The sequence below is a fragment of the Octopus bimaculoides genome, chromosome 11 (genome assembly GCF_001194135.2).
Source record: "Octopus bimaculoides isolate UCB-OBI-ISO-001 chromosome 11, ASM119413v2, whole genome shotgun sequence".
Taxonomy (NCBI): domain Eukaryota; kingdom Metazoa; phylum Mollusca; class Cephalopoda; order Octopoda; family Octopodidae; genus Octopus; species Octopus bimaculoides.
Window position 1 is genome coordinate 8,428,492 of NC_068991.1, and position 22,639 is coordinate 8,451,130.

General features: G+C 33.0%; 2 protein-coding genes across 2 annotated transcripts in view; one reads left to right on the forward strand and one right to left on the reverse strand.

Annotated features, from left to right (window-relative positions):
• The window catches only part of LOC106880899 (eukaryotic translation initiation factor 3 subunit K-like), a 7,976-nt gene extending 7,415 nt beyond the window's left edge, over positions 1 to 561 (reverse strand). Inside the window, exon 1 of the mRNA XM_052971505.1 lies at positions 447 to 561. Within this exon, the coding sequence (XP_052827465.1) occupies positions 447 to 499 (53 nt within the window). The 5' untranslated portion in view covers positions 500 to 561. The remainder of the gene's footprint in view (positions 1 to 446) is intronic.
• A 3,365-nt stretch (positions 562 to 3,926) lies between these two features.
• Positions 3,927 to 21,048, forward strand: LOC106880887 (uncharacterized). Its single transcript, XM_052971482.1, has one exon. It carries the CDS (start codon positions 4,461 to 4,463, stop codon positions 6,513 to 6,515), a length of 2,055 nt encoding a protein of 684 aa, XP_052827442.1. The 5' UTR covers positions 3,927 to 4,460; the 3' UTR covers positions 6,516 to 21,048.
• Positions 21,049 to 22,639: the final 1,591 nt, after the last annotated feature.

Here is a 22,639-nt window from a genome sequence, read left to right on the forward strand (position 1 = left end):
TAGGCTTTCCTGAGGAAGAGTAAAAATGAACAAATGCTTAAAAGTATATATATATCCTTCAAGCGAAAGATCACAGTCCAAAATATTTTCGTTGTTGAATAGTTCAATGTTTCATTTAATCTGGTTTTTAATGATTCAGGACGAATTCTCAGGAAACGGTGATTGTATGAGATTATTTAGAATTTGTTGTTCATTTTCCTGATGTTGTTTTGCAAGCCAAAATATCCCAAAACAACAAAATTCTCAACAGGACACTAACAAACAATTTAAAAAAAAAAAAAAGCCAAAATACTGTCACCCCATCCTCCTTTCTACGTCAGCTGCCAATTGAGATCATACTTGCAACTGATAGATGAAAATGAAGCCAGGGACATAAACTCAATTATCGCCTAACTTCCTTTCCCTCTGTTATTTCAACGACAAAACAATAACGAAGGTGAATTTACCTGTCAATTCCCTTTAAAAGTGAAGCCACGGTTGCTCTCATAACTTCCGCCATTTTTACCGACAGAGAGGAAAAGGCTGATAACAGATTCTCAGCCGTAAAATAGTATCAGTAATGATGGCAAATATTCGATAATACGTTGAGACTGACATGTTTATTAAATAGCGAACAATATAATAAATTATGAGATTTATATATCGTTCAAATGTATTCGATATTTACGGCATAATAATCAGAATAAATAGTTAATCCATAGTTTCGGGAATGCTTATTGACAGTCACATGGTCCATATCTCAACGATAATACATTTCTGCTAGAAACACGTGTTTTTTGTTAAGACTTTTATATGTTTTGTCTGTCCACTCACGATCGCGAGATTGGCATCTATTCAATTTGCAGCAAGAAATTACAGAACTTACATCTGTTGTCTGTTACAGAAGAGTCCACCACTTATTACTATGATTTTTTTTTTGTTTATTTATTAAAAAAAAATTCTAATATAAAATTAGAACATTTTTTTGTCCCTGAAATGAAAATAAATATGTTCTAGTGTACTTTCCCTCTCATCTTTATATTGTCTGATGCAGGTAGTTTCAAGTTTATGGACTTAGATTGCTTAAAATTACATAACTTCCAACACTTGCAACTTCTGTTACTGATTTCTTAAAATGTGAATCAATTTTCGTCATCAACATGCAAACTACACCAGAACTACATTTTGTGAAAATAATCTGGTGAAGGTTTGAAAAACTTCAAGTGGTCAGAAGAAATTTAATAAGACCCACTAATCCAAGTAATGATAGATTATTTCTCTCCTGATACACAACCATGGCTCTATTGTTAAGAAGTGACACCTTGGGCAAGTGTCTTCTATAGTCTCGGGCCGACCAAAGCCTTGTGAGTGGATCTGGTAGACGGAAACTGAAATAAGCCCGTCGTATATATGTATATTTATGTGTGTGTGTGTATATGTTTGTGTGTCTGTGTTTGTCCCCCAATATCGCTTGACAACCGATGCTGGTGTGTTTACGTCCCCGTAACTTAGCGGTTCGGCAATAGAGACCGATAGAATAAGTACTAGGCTTACAAAGAATAAGTCCTGGGGGGCGATTTGCTCGACTAAAGGCGGTGCTCCAGCATGGCCACAGTCATTACTGAAACAAGTAAAAGAGTATCTCAACAAGAATTGATGGACCCTTGTGATTTGACGGGCAATTGATATTGTATACACAACTACTTACTTCTTTGTTCAGGGGTTCGGGTAAAAGGTAAAGTTAGACATGGGCCCAGATCTGAGAGGGTTAAGACTTGCTGTTCATGGGAACTACTATATGCCGTGATCTAGTTCTCATAGCTGAACCTATAATAAAACTGGAGAGCAAATTCCAGGTATGGAAGCTAAACCGAGAAATGAGGCCTAAATCTGGTTCTGTTTGGAGATGGTAATATTTTTTGCCAATTAACCCCACACACTATATACACAGTCTTCACTTCATCTTTATTGTTATTCCTATTTTGGTGTCCTTTATCTAACTCATTTGCCAAACATACTGTGACCTATTCAACAACTCTTCATGCTATATTCTTTTATTTGTTTCAGGCATCTAAGAAGTTAGTATAAATCTTTTTGGTAAAGGACTGAAGTCTGACTATAATTTAGGAGATGTAGGACACTTGCAGGCTGTGTGATGGATGAAGTCATTTTCTTTGCTTTCTTGACGGCTACCTTGTAGCTTTTGCTGTTGTTTACCTCTGAGAGAGAGTTAACTTTTGATTGAAAGCATTCCAATCATGACTGACTCATTTCATATGGGGGGGGGGGGTCATTTATTTTTTAATATTTAGGACTACATTAATCAATGCGTCTTCTTTATAAGATAAGAGAAAATTTGGCTACTATTTCTAGCAGGTGAAATCTTCACATACATGCTCCTTCATTTTACAAGTGTTACAATGTTAGGTGAATATCTCCTAGCCGATGGTGGTGACTGCCAAGTTTTGTTGGTACTTTTCTTTACTAGTACACTTGTGCAGCTACTTATGAACCAATTTATGGATCTGGGCTTAGGTTGTATGAAGGATTAGCAGAGAAAATCCAAGGAGTATGATACCTCTCACCAATTTAGCTCTTTTATAAGTCAAAGGCCAAAGAGCAATCAACAAAGAATTGACAGAACACACGTCAGATACATAAATGGATGCAAAATATATATTATGAAAGCTCTTTTAGCTGTTATAGGTGTCTAAGCCCAGGTTAGCTCTGATTGACTTGGATTAGAGGCAAAGGTATTCCAGCTATGACCATCTCGTTTGTTTTGTATATTTATGATTGTACTGACCAGTATGTTTTTTTCTTTATAAAATGCTAAGGTATGATTCGAGAGATTTGGCTGCTATTTCTAGGAGGTTGATCATCTTGAAAAGTTTCCTGTTTGCAGTACTGAATTCTTATTCATACATATGAATAATTATGTGAAGAATACAACTAATGACAGCATGCAAAAAAGAAAAAAAAAAACCCCAAAAACTTTGCCTGTTATCAATATCTTTTGAATCCACAGTTTTAATAAAATAGATACCAAATCGATGTAAAGAACTGTATAGATTTTTGTTTATATTCATTAAAATCAACAATACAATTTAAATCCCTTGTTTATATAATAATGCAATAAAAGTGAAAAGCTGGTGTCATAATTCTCATATTTGCAGTGTAATAGTAAGACTTAAGTCTAGAACCCTATCTGTTGCTGAAGTTAATTGAAAAACTTAAGGGCGAGATTTTAGTTTATAAAGGAAAATCAATCCAGCAGGCTTAAAGGTGATAAACTGAATACGGTGCACAAGCAATTATCCAAATTCATGCTTGATTTTCCTTTTTTCTTTTTAGATCATTTTATTTTTGATTATGAAAATTATTTTGGTCTAAGCAGTACCCTAAGTATTTAAATTAACTACAGAAATTAATTCTGAACGTCTTAAAATTTATCTCCCCTGCTCCATGAGAGCCACTAACAATTGCCGCTAGGCTTCTTTTTTTTTTAGTTTCGTTTTCCAGTTCTAATTATAAATATCAATTAAGAATTTATTTGTGTACATCGTTCATTTCAGTTCATCGCTTTCATTTAATTGTTCAAATTCATACCATTGACCTACCTGAGTTATTTCCGTCAGCTCGTTTATTTTTCAATACAAAAATGCTAAAATAGATTATTAATAAAACAACAGCAATATATATTAATCAATCATATGTTTATTTTTGTTCATGAAATATTATATGAAGCTTAGTACCGATATATATGTGTATATATATATATATATATATATATATATATATATTTAAATGGCAAGCTCCCGGGAGTTACGAAGAGTCGGATTTGGAAATGAGTATATAAATTTAATAATAATGCATAAAAGAATGATAATGGATTATGTTAGACTGGACATAGTCCATTTAACACAATTAATCATCTGAATTAATTGATATCCAGACAAATAGACATTTATTATTAAAAAAAAAACAAAAAAAAACAATCGCTTTAATTAACAATTATAAGATCAATATTATAAAATAGTTTATGATTAGGCTTCGTAAATCAGAGTTATCTGTGCTTTGTGTTCTAGTAGGAGCTCGACTGAATTTTTGACAAATACCACGGGATGTCATGATACTTGTAAAAAACGAAGCATTACGTCTAACAAATGAAACAGTATATAAACATATGAACACTATTTATGGAATTTTCGACACGGATTTATCTTTTGAACACAAGATGATTGTTTGGTTGCTATGTGAGTTATCAAATACGCAAATCTCAAATGAATGACATCCTATATTATTGCATATTAATTATTTTGATATGTAACTTTAATGATCCTTTTATAGTAAATTTTATTGTTTAGAAAGTATGTTCTTTCGGATAAATTTTATACAACTATGACACTACAGAGACGTACATATGCTCCAATTAAACAAATTGTCAAATTAAACTAAATTGTCGAAGAGGAGTGCAAGAAATGTCTCACTACATGAAAGCCACGCGAAAACACTTCTCCAAAAATGTTCATGAATTCATTATAAGGCCACTGTTGAAACAGAGAGAGACTGGAGAATTATGTGATGTTGTCCTCAAATTACACGGTCAGTGTTTTCAAGCCCATAGGGCTATTCTTGCTCTATGGAGTCCTTATTTTTTATCTATGTTTACTTGCGACATGAAAGAGAAGACAACTAGAGAGGTAGACCTCTCCGAGTCGCTTTCATTGCAGAGAGACAGCGTATTTGCAAGCGTCCTCGACTATATATACACTGGGACAATCGCTCTCACATTGGATAATGTTGAGGATGTCCTTCGCATTGCCGATTTCCTTTTATTGGACGATGTCAAAGACTTCTGCCGACAGTTCTATTTGGATCTCGGTAATCTCGATTTAAACAATTGTCTGCGCGTTCGATTCCTAGCAGAAGACCATAGCCTACACGAAGTGAAAGAATATTGTCAGAAAATAATTGAAGCGCGATTCCATGACTATTTGATATTTCATGATGACATCCTCGAACTGTCTGTGTCTTGCTTATTAGTTTTATTAGAAAACCCGGCTGTTGTACAACATACTCGGCACAAAGATCTTAAGAAATTGATTCATCGTTGGGTTGAATATGATCCTGACGGTCGTAAGCAATTTCTCGAAGAATTAAATTTGTGCATCAAAGTTTGGGTATGCGATCTGATAAACGAAGCACCTTTCTTTGGCCGGGCTCTTGCCAGAACTGGGATGGCTAGCCTGTGGCATTCATACCACGGGTCTTCTGAAGAAATTCCGTCGAATAAAACAATGGAAGCCAGTGCTATTTTTACCGAAAACACTTCACATGGATTTGAACATAGTCAGCAGGTGTTACTTGCTGTAGTGTGGAATCAAGGTATGAAGTTTTTTAAGCTTATAGTTTACAACATTTCTGAGCAGAAGTGGTACTGCATGCCTATTCCAAAAGAACGTTTATTGCAACTTATCCCACCACGACAGTCCTTATGCAATGTCCTGCTGAACAAAAGTCAATTATATCTTTATCTATGTTCTAGTTTTCCCTATCCTACCGATATGCTTAAAATTAATGTGATTGCCATAGATTTACAAACCCAAAAAACCACTTTGTATTCTTTTAGAACTGTCGACTACTATAACCCGAGTTATAGAACAACATTGACAAACTATCGAACTGTACCTCCTGCCATAGTTTACTGCAACAATCATTTCTTTGTCATTGGAAATAAGGAAGGTACTGGACATCTTTTCCTTTGTAACTTGCAAACGCATCTTTATTCATGTTACCATATACCTAGTTCCAGGATTATTAGTTTGGCACGTGCTGTAGTGAAAAACAACCAATTTATTTATCTTTGGTACCGTCATCGAACGGGTCCATCCGAGGAATTTTGCATCAAGAAATCTGTTGGCTTTGCAATGTTCGATGCAAAGATGAAACAATTTTCTAGCTGGGATATTCCTCCACCTGATATTACTTATGATGATTTTGCAAGGCCTTACATCATGTGTATTAGAGAAGATACGGTATTTGTGTACCTTCCTGGAAAACCAGCACTGGTATTAGATGAAACTAGGGGCAAATGGGTAACTTCACTTCGACGGATTCCTGTGCCGGGTTCGTTTTCTGATCATAATGCTCAGCTTTACGGATATCAATTGCAAGCTTCTACCAGTCATAGTATATTTGTGTTGAACAATGAAGCTCCATATACCACAACAATTTATGAAGTATCTGAAACTCTCCCTATGGCATTGGCTCATACTCCACCTCCAATTGATCATGTTTCTATGGTAACATCAGGATTATTATCATCAAGTATCCTTGATATGTTAGAAAGTTATGACACATACGATGATTCTTATGCGACTGCCTTGCATGTTAATATGCAAGTTTCAGTGTGTGATACAGAAGACAGTGGGACTTCTAACGACGAAGAACAAGATTCGGACAATAATGATTATGAATATGATGAAGACTTTTATGGTTACAATTTTGAGATGGATACTGGCTTGGAGTTCTGACATTTAGCACCATTTGGTTCATCCATAGACATGTGTTACTGAAGACTTTTCTTTTTTTCTCTCAGTTAAGTTTTGTTTCGTTTTATGGTTTAATTATTATAAATGCTTATTTTGAAAGTAAACAGCTCTTAAACTGTAAGTTCAAACGTTAACATGTATTATTTTAACTTTTTCTGGCAGTCATTCCAAAACAATTTGTTTTTTTATCAATACAATATTTTAATTTTTTATATTTATTTTCACAAAATTATTCTTATTTAATGTTTAATTTATTCTTATTTAATATTTAATTGGATAAAACCTCTACATTATTTATTACAAAGACTGAAATGGAAAATTAGATTTTCTTATTGGTGAAAGAGTAGACTCTTTGCAAAACGTAAGATTTTCTGAAATAATTAATTTTTACTCGTATTTAATTCCCAATTTATCGGTCGTAACTTCATTATGTAAATGTCTACATAACTTCCCGCCGCTCTGTTATTTCAATGTATAGTTTATAAAATGCTTCGGTGTTGTTTTACATATTACAAAACCAAAGATTATTACGATGAAATAACAAATGTACTTTAATTATTTTTTCCCGGATTGCTCAAATGTTTTTGTATCGATTACAGTCATTTTTTTAAAAATTTATGTAAACAGTTTAGATTTTTTTCTTTAAACAAAAAAACTTTAATGGAAAAAGGAGATTCATTTATGCTTGGCAAGAGACTTTTTCTCTTCAGCCATCATAGTATGAAATAATAACAGATGAACTAAATAGAAAAAAGCAAAATATCTAACCGGTTCTCTTACTTAAATAATATATGTACTTATATAATTAGCAGAACAAGACATACGAATAAAGCAGAACCGATTATAGACCAGGACAACTATAATGAAGAAGGGTTTTCATTAAGATAAGATAGATAAACTAAAACAAAATAAAAATCAATAAAGTGAAAATGAAAGTGGAGGTGAAAAGCAGAATTAGGAGGCGATTACATATGAGTTAAGCGGTGATACGTAATTAGGGTATAATATATGATGAGGACCATCATCTCCCTTTTTAATATCCATGGTCCACATGGATGCCCTTCCTAACAACAACCACTTTACAGTGTGTATTGGGTGCCTTTTACTTGTTACCATCTCTATTGAGGTCACCATGCAGCTTGCAAGATTACAAACCCTGAGGGGACAAGGGATTAAAGTACTGGAGAAGTGAGGGGGCAGAGCAGGTTCTTGTAGAGGAACTGCATGGTTACTCAGATTTAGTTGGAGGAGGAGAGAATGATCAGTAGGAACTGCAAAGAGGGAGTTGAGATGAGGTGTCCAGGTGGGCCTTCAAGGCGAAAAGTGAGTGGATGGGTGGGGGTGGGTTGTAAGATTGCATGGGAAGCAAGAGAAGAATATAATATAATATAATGTAATATAATAAGTACCAGTTGAGTAAGCACTGGAGTTGATGTAATCAGCTGAATTACTCCTGGGTGAGAGCATAAGAACTGCACCCCTCCACCAAGTCATGTCAAGTCTGTGTTTCAGAAAAGGCTCATCAAACCAGTGCGATCTCAAGCTTAAATTTAATATAATGAATTGATTTATTTAATGAATTGTAATATAAGGAAACTATAACAATGTGTGGACTGATCCTAAGGGTAAATGATAAGTCTCTAAGGGTGTCAGTGGCACAAATTGTTAAAAATGTCAAGATTATATAATGCATATGGACAAACTGCAATGCTGCATGACAGTAAGATGTGGGCTTTGAATGCAAAAGACATGCAAAGGCTGGAGAGGAACAAAGCTGATATGCTCTACTGAATGTGCATTGTCTGTGTGCATATGCAACAGAGCATTAATGTATTGAGAGGAATTAGATGCAGTGTGCAAGAGAGAAGACTGCGCTGGTTTTGGTCATGTAATGTGGATGGATGAGGATAGTTGCCTAAAGAAGTGTTGATCATTTGAAGTGGAGGGAAGTTGTGGAAGTTGAGAGAGACCCAGGAAGACATAGTACAAAGTATTGAAGGCTGATCTCAAAATGCTAAGCCTTACGAAGGAGATGACAGAGGACTCAGATATGTGGAACATTGCTGTACTCAAGTAAACTTGCCCACCACAACAGAAGTGAGATCCTAAAACCAAGGTGCCATGTTAAAAGCAATGGTGTGTGTGCTGGTGCCATGTAAAAGCACTCAGTAGATTCTGTGAAGTGGTTGACATTAGGAAGAACATCCAACTGTAGAAACCAAGTCAAAACATACTATGAAAGTGTCCAGCATGGAAAACACCATTAAATGATGATGTTTTGGTAAACTCACATCTTAATTCTGCCTTTCCCATCTTACTCCATCCTTATTTTACTTTACTAGTTTTTATTTTATTTTATTTATCCTATCCTACTTAATCTAAAGCCTTCATGGTTGTATTTGTCCCGATTTATAATCTGCTTCACTTTATATATTTTAAAACAGATTTTACACACACACACATATAGATAGATAGATATAGATATATGTATGTATATGTGTATGTATGTCTATCTATGTATATGTATGTATGTATATTTATATATATGTGTGTGTGTATGTGTATATATATATATATATATGTATATATATTTATTGGCTAAACTGGCAACATGACCATCCCCAAATACAACAATATATATATATGTTTGTGTGTATATGTATATATATATATGTGTGTGTGTATATATGTATGTATGTATATATATATACACGCACACATATATATATATATGCACATATATATTCCACATAAACCTTTATATTTTTGTTTATCTTGTGTAAAGGTGACATTTAGTTATTGTAGTTAGAGTATAAAAGAATTCTATCTTATTTTAAGTAAGTGACTAATTCACTTGAAAAAAAGAAATTGGTTGAATTGACGGTACCTTATAAAGTTTAATACATGATAAAATATTTATGTGAAACTGCCTTGTTACTGTGAAAATTATCTTTTTTTTCCTTTTCTTTTAATGATAGCTATATTAAGAGCAAAATTACTTTTAATGTAAGGATTGGTATAGATGAGTACAAGATATCAATGTTATGTGTCATAGCTTTGTACATTGGTAATTTTACTTGTATATGTTTAATAACTGGTTTTCTCTTTCACTGTTTTATTATAGGGAATTTATATACATTCATATACTGATAATTTATCTTAGTATCTATTCTTAAACTGAGTAATTGAGACTTCAAAAAATGGATAGAAATTGAAAACCTTCAAGCTAGTAGGCCGATTCTTGTATGACCAAGTCAAATATTGCTCTCTCTGGAAAACAGACAAATCATTGAATATTTTAGAGACTACCTTTTTTTTTTAAACTCTGAATTAATCTAATTTTGATTGATCATTTCCCTTTTCATGGCTAACTTATCACCATGTCAATCCTATAAGATTGAATTTTTAAAGAATGTCATCTTAAGTTTTTTTCCTAGATGGAGAATCTGGGAAAGGGTGAAGTGAAAGTGTCATACATCATTGACCTACTGAAGAAAAGAATCTTTGTTTTTATACAAAATTTTCTGCATTGTAATTATTTACCCATTTATACTATCTGAGGTTGATGACGTATGCTCTAGCCATATATTATAGTTCAAACAATCATTTATATCTCCTGCTTACATTGCCTAGTAAAAACAAATTCTACTTTGGACACACCAGCAAAAAAAAAAAAAATTATTTTATCACTATCATAGATGCCTGCAGCCCTTCATATCTTAATTCCAACTCTTTATTAAGTTTAAAAATAAAAATTTTAAAAGACCTATTAGTTTCTTCATTCCTTCTGGTGGCCATCTTGAAAATTTTACTCATCGACATTTCCACTGTATCACCAACTGTAATATTTCAGTTGAAGGTCAACAATGTTTCTGTTTTTATTTTTATCCCTTGGGTGTGAAAGGCTATGACTTCACCTTTTTCTTTATACTGCTGCATAAAGGATTGGTATTGGTTATATTGAGATATCATGATAGGGCAAAGTTCAGAGCAAGTTATCATTCACATAACATATCTTTTCCTACAGTTTGTAGGATAATTTCCTTTTTTTTTCCTCTCTCTTTGCAGGATAGAAGTAATTTATTGTTTAATGTAATTCATAGTATGAAACTTCATACTCATAAAGTTTAGCATTCTGTATTGTATTTACAAAAAGGAATTTTTTACCCATCTTCAATGTAAAGCATAGCATGAAGGTTGAAATCTAATTAAAGTTAAGTATTCTAGTCTATATTGTTGTTTCTTTTCATTTTTTTTTCATCATCTCCATACGCGTGGTTTGATATTTATATATTTCATCAGAACAGCTCGTGGACAATTAATAGATTTAAGTCAAAGTTAAGTCTTTCAGAGTCATGTATACAAATAGGTGTAAAAGAAAAATGAAATGAAATAGAAGTGCAATCAGTGATATCTTCGTCTGTCAAGATGGACACATTTAACAAGATTTAAATGTTTTTCACCAGAGAAATTCATTGAAACTTGTGAGCCAAAGGCTGTTTATTTCAGAGGTATGGATAAATGTCCATTGTCCTTTGAATTCCTGATTCAGAATGATGTTTCATTTTTTTCCTGTCATTAAAAAGTGTTTTATATATCATTCACTTGACATATCATCTTGATGAATGTGTTAAGCAAAATTTAAATGTTTTTAATCAAGGAAATTCACTCAAAATGGTTAGGTTTTGCATTGGATAAAAACCGACATATGTTATGCAGCAACAGTAGACTAATTCTACTGATATGGTTTCAGTTCTTGGTTGCAACCATTTCACTTTACTTTCATCATAATTACCCACTTCTTTCAAATGGTGATGGAGACTGCTGAGACATTAAAGTGCTAGATCTAATGTATATTATTTAGTTCTGTCTTTCTACATTTTGGGGTGAAATCCTGCTGATGCCATCAAATATGTGCTGGGTTTGTTTCAATCAATTATACACATCCCTACAAATCTGAGTATTGTGCATACATATATATATGTATATTCTTTCTAATTTTGCCACAAGGTCAGCAATTTTTAAGGGAGAGGACAAGTCAACCCCAATATCTTCTTTAATTGGTCCCCGAAAAGATCCCTAAATCATAGGACAATATGAGTCAGGAGAAATACCACAAAGCATTTTCCCAGCATTCTAACTATTCTTCCAGCTAACCTTTTTACATCATCATCATTTAATGTTCGTTTTCCATGCTGGCATAGGTCGGACAGTTTGACAGGAGCTGGCTAAGCCAGGCAAGAAGACTGCACCAGGCTTCACTGTCTGTTTTGGCAGGGTTTTTACAGTTGAATGCCCTTCATAACATCAGCCAACTTACATTGGATTCTGTTATGCAGTGGAAAATTCATAGACAAATTACCAAATCTCTGATCTTATTTTAATTAAACAAAAAAGAAACCCGTCAATTAGTTTAATGTCTCAGGGAAAGGTATGATATTAAAAGCTGTCCATGTATTTCATTTATACGAATTTCCTTTGGTTTACTACATGAACTATTGTTTTGAGGGCCAGAAGGACTTTCATAAAGTATAAAGCACAAATCGTAATTATAATTCACAGTTGAATTACAGTTATAATATTTCAAAATTTTTCTGTGAGTTCTAACTGTTTGATCTGCATATTTATTGCATCAATATCTTTTATCTATTACTTGTTTCAGTCATTGAACTGCAGCCATGCTGGACTATCACATTGAAGAGATTTAATCAAACAAATCAGCCCTACTACTTATTTTCAGTCTGGTATTTTTTTCTTTCAGTTCTTTTTGCCAAACCACTAAGTTATGGGATGTAAACAAACCAACACCGGTTGTCAAGTGGTGGGGTGGGGGTAGAGGTGTGACAGACACATAGACACACACACACACATTTAATTGTGTGTGTGTGTGTGTATTCCTTTACTCTTTTACTTGTTTCAGTAATCTGACTGCAGCCATGCTGGAGCAGTAGCTTTAGTCGAGCAAATCAACCCCAGGACTTATTCTTTGTAAGCCTAGTACTTATTCTATCAGTCTCTTTTTGCTGAACCACTATGTTATGGGGACATAAACACACCAGCATTGGTTATCAAGCGATGTTGGGGGGAACAAACACAGACACACAAACACACACACACATGATGGGCTTCTTTCAGTTTCCGTCTACGAAATCCACTCACAAGACTTTGGTCGGCACATGGCTATAGAAGACACTTGCCCAAGGTGCCACACTGTGGGACTGAACCTGGAACCATGTGGTTGGTAAGCAAGCTACTGTACATGTATATATATATATATATATATATATATATATATATATCTGTTATCACTGATAGGAACAGAATTGGTTCAGAAGAGCATATTTCTGAATATACTACTGATTGAAAGCCACAAAAATGCTGTATTCTTCTTGAAAATGCTTCTTTCTCAGCATTAAATACGTTAATACTAGTGAACTAATCAATACATTATGTCATAGGCTCTCAGTAATTATAATTTCTGTGGGATTTAGATTTGCTAGAATCAAGACTGATGTTACTAGTTACTTTATTTAATGCTATATAAGAATAATACTCATGAGCCATCAAGAGAAACGTCTGTATTTCCCTCAAATCATACCTTTGTCTTCAAAGAGAGAGAGAGAGAGAGAGAGAGAAGGAAGAGTCACACTGGATAATATTGTCCTACCTGAAATAAAGATGGAATGGTCACATCTGGAATGCTTTTCATCATAGATCTGCTCATTTAGAGATAATCTGGGGCTTAGAAGCAATTTAATCACAGTGACTGCAATATATGTCATAAATAAAACCTTATAATCTGTTAATTCAATTAACTACATGCTTAATGTTAACCCTTTCGTTACTGTATTTATTTTGAGATGCTCTGTGTTTCTTTCAATTAATTTTAAATATAACAAAGAATTTAGTAAAAATAACTTAGTTATCATGAAGTTAGTGTTAGGAACATAAATTGTGACTAAGGTTTGGTGGAAGATTTTAATTCAGAACTAATGAAAACAAGACATTTGTACTACAGGGCCAGAAGTGGTTTCAGGTGGGTTGGTATCAAAAGGGTTAATGTGGCACCATCACTAGTGCTTTCTACATGGCACCAGCATGAGTGCTTTTAACCCCTTTGTTCCCATATTTCTGTTGAGATGCTCTGTTTCTTTCAATTATTTTAAATATAACAAAGAATTTAGTAAAATAACTTAGTTATCATTCAGCTAGTGTTAGGAACATAAATTGTGACTAAGGTTTGGTGGAAAATTTTAATACAAAATTTGTGAAAACAAGACATTTGTACTCAGAGCCAGAGCTAGTTTCACCGGGTTGGTAACGAAAGGGTTAATCATAACTGAATATTTATTACCTCCAGCTATTTCCATAATTTTAGGAGTCAAATGATTTGACTTGAACTGTGACTTTACAGGATTCTCTGGAACAATTTTCCATTATCTTCTCCTGGGCCATGAGTAAGTCTAAGCTCAGCGAATTATAAGCAATGTACTTCATTCTATACACAGCAATCACTCTTCCCAGTTATCCCCACCTCCCATATAAAAGCTATATAAAATTCACACCCACCCAATTTGCAAACCTTATATCTCAAGTAGGTGTCAATATTTTCATCTTCTTCTAAGATAATCTTATCTTTATTGAGAATAGGTGTCTTGTCCTCTGGTAATGTTGCCAAACTGGTTCAGCATCCTCTCCTGGGGGAAGACTTTTTCATTCCACTTCATGCCAAAAAACTGGCACTTAAAATCTCAAGGTTTTTAATAGACATTTTGTCTTTGGGTTTCTTTTAATAAAAATTTCGATTGACTACATAAAGCTGAAGTATTTTATGTAAGCAGATAGAATCTTTAGTTTGAACAAGTTTTAACAGCAGAAGGGGGAGGGGGTAATGGGCCACACTCACAAGAACAAATGGCGTGCTCAGCTGTGCCCCACAGTCATGGTTGTGATGGCGTTGCCATGGGAAATGGCCTGTATTTTACTTTTCTTAATCGTTCAATATGATCTCAAAATATCCTCCTCATCATCATCAAGCCCTGGACATTTCTACCTCAACATTACTATGAGTTCTATCACTAGAACTCATTGGGCCGGTTACCCCGGTGACTGAGATCAGAACACTCCCTGCGAGATCAGAACAATCCATTGCAAGGTTACTCATTTTTGCCAGCTGAGTGGACTGGAGCAATGTGAAATAAAGTGTGTTGCTCAAGGATACAATGCACCACCAGTATTTGAACTCATGACCTTACGATCATGAACCAGATATTCTAGCCACTAAGCCACATGCGTTCATAGAAGCTTCTGATTGTAAAGAGCAAATTGACATCTTTATATGTATTACTATCTAAATAACTTAATTTAATTAATTAATTGTCCTTGGCAGGATTTGTAATCAGAATCATTAGTTTATTTGATCATCATTCGTGCGGGTGACACGTAAAAGCACCCACTACACTCTCTGAGTGGTTGGCGTTAGGAAGGGCATCCAGCTGTAGAAACTCTGCCAGATCAGATTGTTGGCTGATGTTGCCATCCGGTTTCACCAGTCCTCAATCAAATCGTCCAACCCATTAAGTTAATCCCATTAAGTTAATCCAAGGTGCAGGCTCTCTTAAACTGATGAGGATGATATGATTGCCACTCAACTTGAACATCTTTAAGGAAAACTATAGGCAGGGATGGATGTTCTAAATTTGGGAATTTTTGCTTTCAATACCTTATTTTCAGTAAATTTAGACATAAAGTACTGTTGTCAGGAGTGCCTAGCATCTCCTCTTTGCTAGTCATATTCAGTGATTTTATCACAACGTAGTCTCAGTATATAAATAAATTGTTATTGTCTTAAATGTTAGAGTATGTCAGCTTCTAGTCTCTCTTTCTAGCACTGCATGAATAAAACCGATGAACCATATCTAGAAAAATAACAATAACAATATGATTTCATCATAATATTCACATGATTAAGCTATATTGTTACTATTAGTTTCAACCACTTCCCAGCCTTTTGGCTAAGATCAAAGTGTACTATTAGTTTCAACATAGTTTAGCCAATATTCTGGTTTGATTAAACAATATTGTTACTATTTCTGGATAATAGATAATTGATGGAATGCCAAGAAGATGAGGTGCTTGTTAGCTTAGAGTGAAAATTGTGCTAAGGTTAACGTATACTTCTAGTCATATGGCTCTAATTAAACACATACAAGCAAATTCCATTTACGCAATTTTGAAGTATTAATTTTAAAAAAACAATCAGCTAAAAAAATATATTTGTAAATTATTTTAGTTTTATTATATTTTATTGTTAGTATTTGTATTGTCAACATATTTAAGTAAAATGCTAACTCTAATGTGTTCCAAGTTATAAACTATGAATTTTCTATTTAGAAATAAAACTGAGTGACCCAAATAATAGGGAGCTTTGGCAGCATTTAGTTATATCCCTTTATATTATTAGTTCAAATCCTGTAAAGGTGCTAATATTGTTCTGGAGGTTAAGGTAGTGAGCTGGCAGAATCTTTAGCATGCCATGCAAAATGTTTAGTGGCAGTTTGTCTATCTTTACGCTCTGAGTTCAAATTCTGCCGTGGTTGACTTCGGCTTTCATCCTTTCAAGGTCAGTGGAATAAGTACCAGTTGAACATAGGTAGTCGATGTAACCGACTTACTCCCTTCCCTGAAATTGCTGGCCTTGTGCCAAAATTTGAAATCAGTATTGTTCTGAAGTTGATTCAATCAGTTGCACACCTTCCCTGCAATTTGTGGATTAGAACCAATGTGAAAATTCAATATTTTATTCAGAATTGAAATTTAGTTTTAAAGAGGGAGAAGAATTCATTTATTAGAACATTAGAATTATAATGTTATGGGTTAAACTATGGTCTTAGAATTGCATCTAAAAAGCTTTATATGTTGTTTTGAACTCTGGAAAAATGGCTTTATTGTAAGAATTAGCTTCATGCGTTACATGTTTTTCATCATCAGGTGTCATGTGTTCTCATTTAAGTATTATGAAAAGAGATCTGATGTTTTATCAGTTACAAACCACTTCTAGATGAGATCAGTCTGAAATAATCCCATCATAAGCTGTCATAAATAAAAGCTTATAGGATCAGTAATCATTTTTGGTTTCTATTCTATTAACCTTTAGCATGCTGTAGGTGCATCATGTTGCCATATAAATTTTCTCCCTTCTCAATGTGACACAATGCAGCTACAGCAGCAATAACTCATACAGTGACATGCGCCGAAGTGTGCTAAAAGTTAAAATAAATGCTTCTCTGAATAGGTGGCTAGGTTTTCTTTTAATGTTAGCAACTATTTTCAAATTGTCTTCATTGAAAACAATAATATACTTGAAGGATATATTATTCAATAAAACCTTTAATTCATAATAATACATCTTATAAGTTATCTGTAAAGAACCTAGTCAGTCATGATTTCTGTTTTGGCTGATATCAACTGTCAATATTTCCGGAGATGTACTTACTTGTCTGGCAAATAATTCCATCTGAGGTTGTGTGTTGAAACTAAAGCAATTACAGGATGAAAGACATAATAGCTGTTCAAAAGCACACAAAAGACTGTTAACTCCACTTAAAGATTTATTATTTGATGTTGAAATTTTCCTCGCACCAAATAATAAATGTTGAAGTGAACTCTCAATAATAATATATTAAAAATTTGGTAAAAAAGAAAACAAAAACAAAAAAAAACAGTAGGTTCATAGCAAGCAGAATTCTTAGTCTTATTTAAAATCTATAATTGAAGTTATTTCACTTCACTCAAGCTGTTAATGCAATTTAAAACGTAATGAGAATCACAGTTTCTTTATAAATACAAGGGTCTTTTACCTTAAAAATTTTCTTAAAGTGTATCTTTTGAGCAGGAATTAGTTGTTTGAATTGCTTCTTCTCGTTCCTTATTTCACTTCAACAAAACTTGTTGTTTTTAAAGTTAAAAAAAGACAAAATTCAGCTGTCAAGTCAATTATTTTCTCTCTTTATACTGATAAAAAAAACCTTTTTATTAGTAAGTAATTTGTAGTTTCTCATAGTTGAACTTGAAATCTGATGTAAAAATTGTCAACTGATTTCCTAGGATAAACCTAGGAAATAACTGTAATGAATTTTTGAATTTTTGTTTGAATGAATTTTTTCAAAATGATTTTTGAATTTACCACCTACCTTCACTATCATATATTTCTTTTGATTCTTTTCTTAATTTCTCAGCTTTCACCAGCAAAAATCAAACATTTTAATTTTACTACACTCAACAATTTAACCCTGGTTTGAAAGCACTATGGAATGCGTGTGTATGTGTGTGTGTGTGTATATATATATATGTGTGTGTGTGTGAGTGTGGACATATGTATATATATATATATGTGGTATATATATGTATGTATGTATGTATGCATGTATGTATGCATGTATATATATATGTGTGTGTGTGTGTGTGGATATAAGTATATATATATATATATATATATATGTATATGGATATGTATATGTATGTATATGGATATGTATATGTATATGTAAACTCTGGCTACCTAAATCTACTAAGTTTTAATGTGAGTTTATTTCTTAGACAAACACAGTGTCTTGTTAGGGAAAGGGAATATATAACGTTTGTGCTGTTTGCATTAGCATTGAAATAGGTGCGACTTCTCCAACATTAGGTTATATATATATGTGTGTGTAGCACAAACGTCATATAACTCCTCTTGTTTGATAAGCAGAATGGGATGACTAGGCATAGCAGACTGGACGTTGAACCTGTTTCAACAACAGTACTTTTTGGCACTGGAGGCGAATACATACACACACAAAAACATACACATGGAAAGATAATTAGTGAGTGAGTGCGAGAGAGGGGGAAGAAGGAGAGAGAGAGATTACAATTTGTTAATTGAACACAACTGACATAAACACCTCCCCCTCTCCTTGTACATATAGAAATATATGCTCACACAGAGAAACTCAGAGAGAGAGAGAGAGAGAGAGAATGTGAACAACATTAAAATAGAAACATCAAAATGAGAAAAGCCTCAGCTATGCCAAATAGGAAGTGCCTAAAGGGCTGTGCCAAAACGTCTCGTAATCCCTAATAAAACATTGTGTCTGTGTAAGAAATTAATTAATCATCAAACTCACCTTAAGATTTTAGTATAATGGGGAAGAGGAATCGAAGTTGAAAGTGACTAAATCTTGTCATCTGCTTCTTAGATGCAGTGAAGATAAAAAAAGAAAAAAAGCACAAGTAAAAAAAACAAAAAAAAAACAAAACAAAACAAAGACTTTAAACAATAGAAAAATTATATTTCTAGTAGTTTATTAACTACAAATATTTTTCTATACATGTTTTAACATGCAAGATTTTTGAAGTGAAAAATTGATTTTAAGATTTTTTTTTTAAATTTTCAAGGTTATTTGATTACCTCATGTATATCTATTTGGTAGGATGCTTTCTATTTATTGATATGTATAGTTAATTATTCAAGACACTTTAGCCTTGTATTATTTATATAAATATATATATATGTATATATATTCTTTTATTTTACTGCTTTAAGACAATGGACTGTGACCATGCTGGGGTACCACCTTCAGCAATAATATCGACCCCAGTACATGTTTCAATTTGATATTTATTGCATTGATTTCTATTTGTCAAACTGCTATGTTACAGGACATAAAACATACTATAACATAAACTACCCCAGCTTTTAGATTGTAAACACAAATATGGATACAGGTACACGCACACACATATATCTATGGTATGTATATATGTGTATAAAACCTGGATTAACAATAGAACAAATCATCAGGTTTGTTCAGTTCCTTTCCTTCAGTGTGTACACCCATATGTATGCGTGTTTATAAATATATATATATTCCATAACTGCCATCCCTTAGTGCGAAACTGACTAGTAAGACTGGCCGTAATGAATATATAATACTTAACACTTCAAATTATATATATATACATACACGCACTTATGTTTTCATATTTAGTGTTGACAGTTGGGAAAAAAAAGTACATGAAACCATAGTAGAGATTAATAAAGCTTTATTTTGGTCAAGTCAGTCATTTCTTACTCTAGGTTTTCACTATAGGTGCACAGAGTCTTGTAACTTGTCTGAAGATAATGTGCAGTGTAACACCTACACACAAAACAGACTGACTTGACCAAAATATAATTTTACAATATATATATATATATGCACTTTTATATTGTCAAGCAGTATTTTCCTGGTAATGGCATCCCAACTGGTCAGAATCTTACTGATGGTTTCCAGCCAGATCTTCAGAGATGCTGGATGCACTCACCTCCCCTCTTTTATGTGGGGGGTAAATATATAGTCCTGCCATAACCAAGAATTTAAAAGTATAATCACCCACTTTCTCTTGTACGGTGCTTTTTCTTTGACTTATGGACCACTAACCAATACATGTATGTATATAAATAATGCACCCACACACACACATATATATGTGTGTGTGTGTGTAGATTTGTATATATATATATATATATATATTTATATATATATATGTGTGTGTGTATATATATTTGTATATCATCATATTTATATATATACATATGTATGTATATGTTTACATATATAAATATATATATGCATATATGTATATATATATATATATTCATTCATATGTATATATATATATATATATTCATTCATATGTATATATACATATGTATGTATATGTATATATGCATATATGTATGTATATATATATATATTCATTCATATGTATATATATATATATATATTCATTCATATGTATATATACATATGTATGTATATGTATATATACATATGTATGTATATATACATGTATGTATATATATGTATGTATGTACATATATATATGCATATCTATGTATATATAAATATATATCTGTATTTATATATAAATATATATATGTATACACATGTATGTGTGTGTGTGTGTGTATATATATATATATATATATATACATACATACACACACACACACATGTATTCGTATGGAAAAGATACATGAATGTGTGTGTATATATATATATATATATATATATGATCACAGAATGAAAGTAAGAAAAAGCGAATAACTTTCCAAATTTATTTCTGCATTTCTCTGCCTTATCTTTCTTTTTCAGCTTTAGTAGCTTCACTTTACCAGTTCTAGCACTTTACCATCCTCCGTCCTACAGGTCAACTCATATCAACCTGTTGTCAATCATTTGTAGAAAGGAAATATAAATATGTTGATGTTGTGATACAGTCATTTGTAATCCTTGTATTTATGTATCCATTACCCATTTTATTCTTTGTTTTGTTTTTTTAAACATATTTTGTTGTTTTTTTCTTCTTCAAAATACCCAATATTGTTGTATTTTTACAAAACACTTTTTTTATTATTATTTCATAAATCTAAACCTAATGTACAATTCATTTAATACTTTATAAATGGAATAAATAAATGCATTCCTTTGAAGTAGTTTGTTGTTATTGTTTATCACCAGTTTAGCTTTAATTAAGCAGAGCTATAATCAAAGCAATCCAGCCATGACAACCTTGTCCTATACTCGAGATTCCCAAGACTACATTATGTAAGTGTGTCCACCTATGCACCCCTTCTGTTTTTTTTGGTTTGGTCTGGGGTACAAATGGGTTCTGCAAGCCTATGATTGCTGATATTGATGCAGAGAATATTTCAAATCAACTGTTGTAAGAAAGACATCAGCTAGGAGGGAATCCAGAGAAGCAATGAGTTGTCTCCATTTTGTCCCATTCATTTTTTTTTCCCTTCTTATACAGGTGACTCTCATCTGTAAGTGTTTCACGAATATCTTCTGTGGCCTTTCTCTCTTTCTACAGCTACCCTCCACCACCCAGCCCTCGGCAATGCAAGCTGGTCTATATTCAGGCAGATGTAAAATGTACCCTGCAAATCTGATTTTGTTCTCGACAATATCTTGCAGACCTTCCTGATGCACTCTCGTCATCACTTCTTTGTTGGTCATACAATGTAGACTAATAATTTTCTCAAACAATAACAATTAATTTTTTGTTAATTGTTATTGTTTTATTTTAAATATCACAAGGTATCCATCACACAAACAATAACAATGTATACATCATCATCATCATCATTGTCCAGCATCCGTTTTCCACCCTGGCATAGGTTAGATGGTTCAACAGGAGCCGGTGAGGCAGAGAACTGCAGCAAAATCTGATATCTGCAGTAGCATGGTTTCTGCTAGCTGGACGTCATTCCTAATGCACTTTACGGAATATATTGGGTGCTTCTTATAGGCACCAAGTAGCTAGCGAGACAAGACCTCCTCAGCTGAAGTATTGAAGAGAGGTGATAAGAGGCTAAAGTATAATAGAGGGACAGGAACAGGTGTCTTGGTGTAAGGGAAATATTTGGCTTTTCCAGTAGGAAAAGAAAGATGGTGGTGTAGATACCATTAAAATCCATGTAATTTACACACTTTCACAAAAATAAAAATAAACTTTAGAGGGTGTGTAAATTACACGAGTAGACCATTTCCAGAATTTTTTTGAAATTGTTTTTGTTGGAAAAAAAAAATGTACAAAATGTAAACATTCGTACCAGAAGTTGACTCATTTAATGTTGGAATAGGTTTCTACAGAAAAAAATAATGGCTTAAATATAATGAAGTTGAGTTTTATTTATACTGGATGGTATAATGCTTACTTTTTCTGTATAAATTTACTAAAACCTCAAATGTTTAACTACTTTTTCAAGAGAGCTTGATCTTCATGAGTAGTAAGTGTGAGATATGGGACAGTTTTCTGTCCTGGAAATTTTGTTCTTCTGAACTAACTGCATATTGCTTTTCTCTTTGTCCAAGTCTCATCTCTTCCTGTCACTCATACTAGGTCTCTCTTCTCAGGTTCTGCACTATACACTTATAGAAATTGGGGTGAAGAGGATAGAGGATTAAGTCATGACTTGGATAAACAGAAGATACAGGATAAAAGATTAAGCAACAGTCTTAGATATCTTAAGTAACTAAATTGTTATTTGATAATTATTTTTTATTATAATCACTCCA

Bases quoted from the DNA above. Each gene is read 5' to 3' on its own strand.
- LOC106880887 (XM_052971482.1), top strand. From the start codon at position 4,461: ATGTCTCACTACATGAAAGCCACGCGAAAACACTTCTCCAAAAATGTT.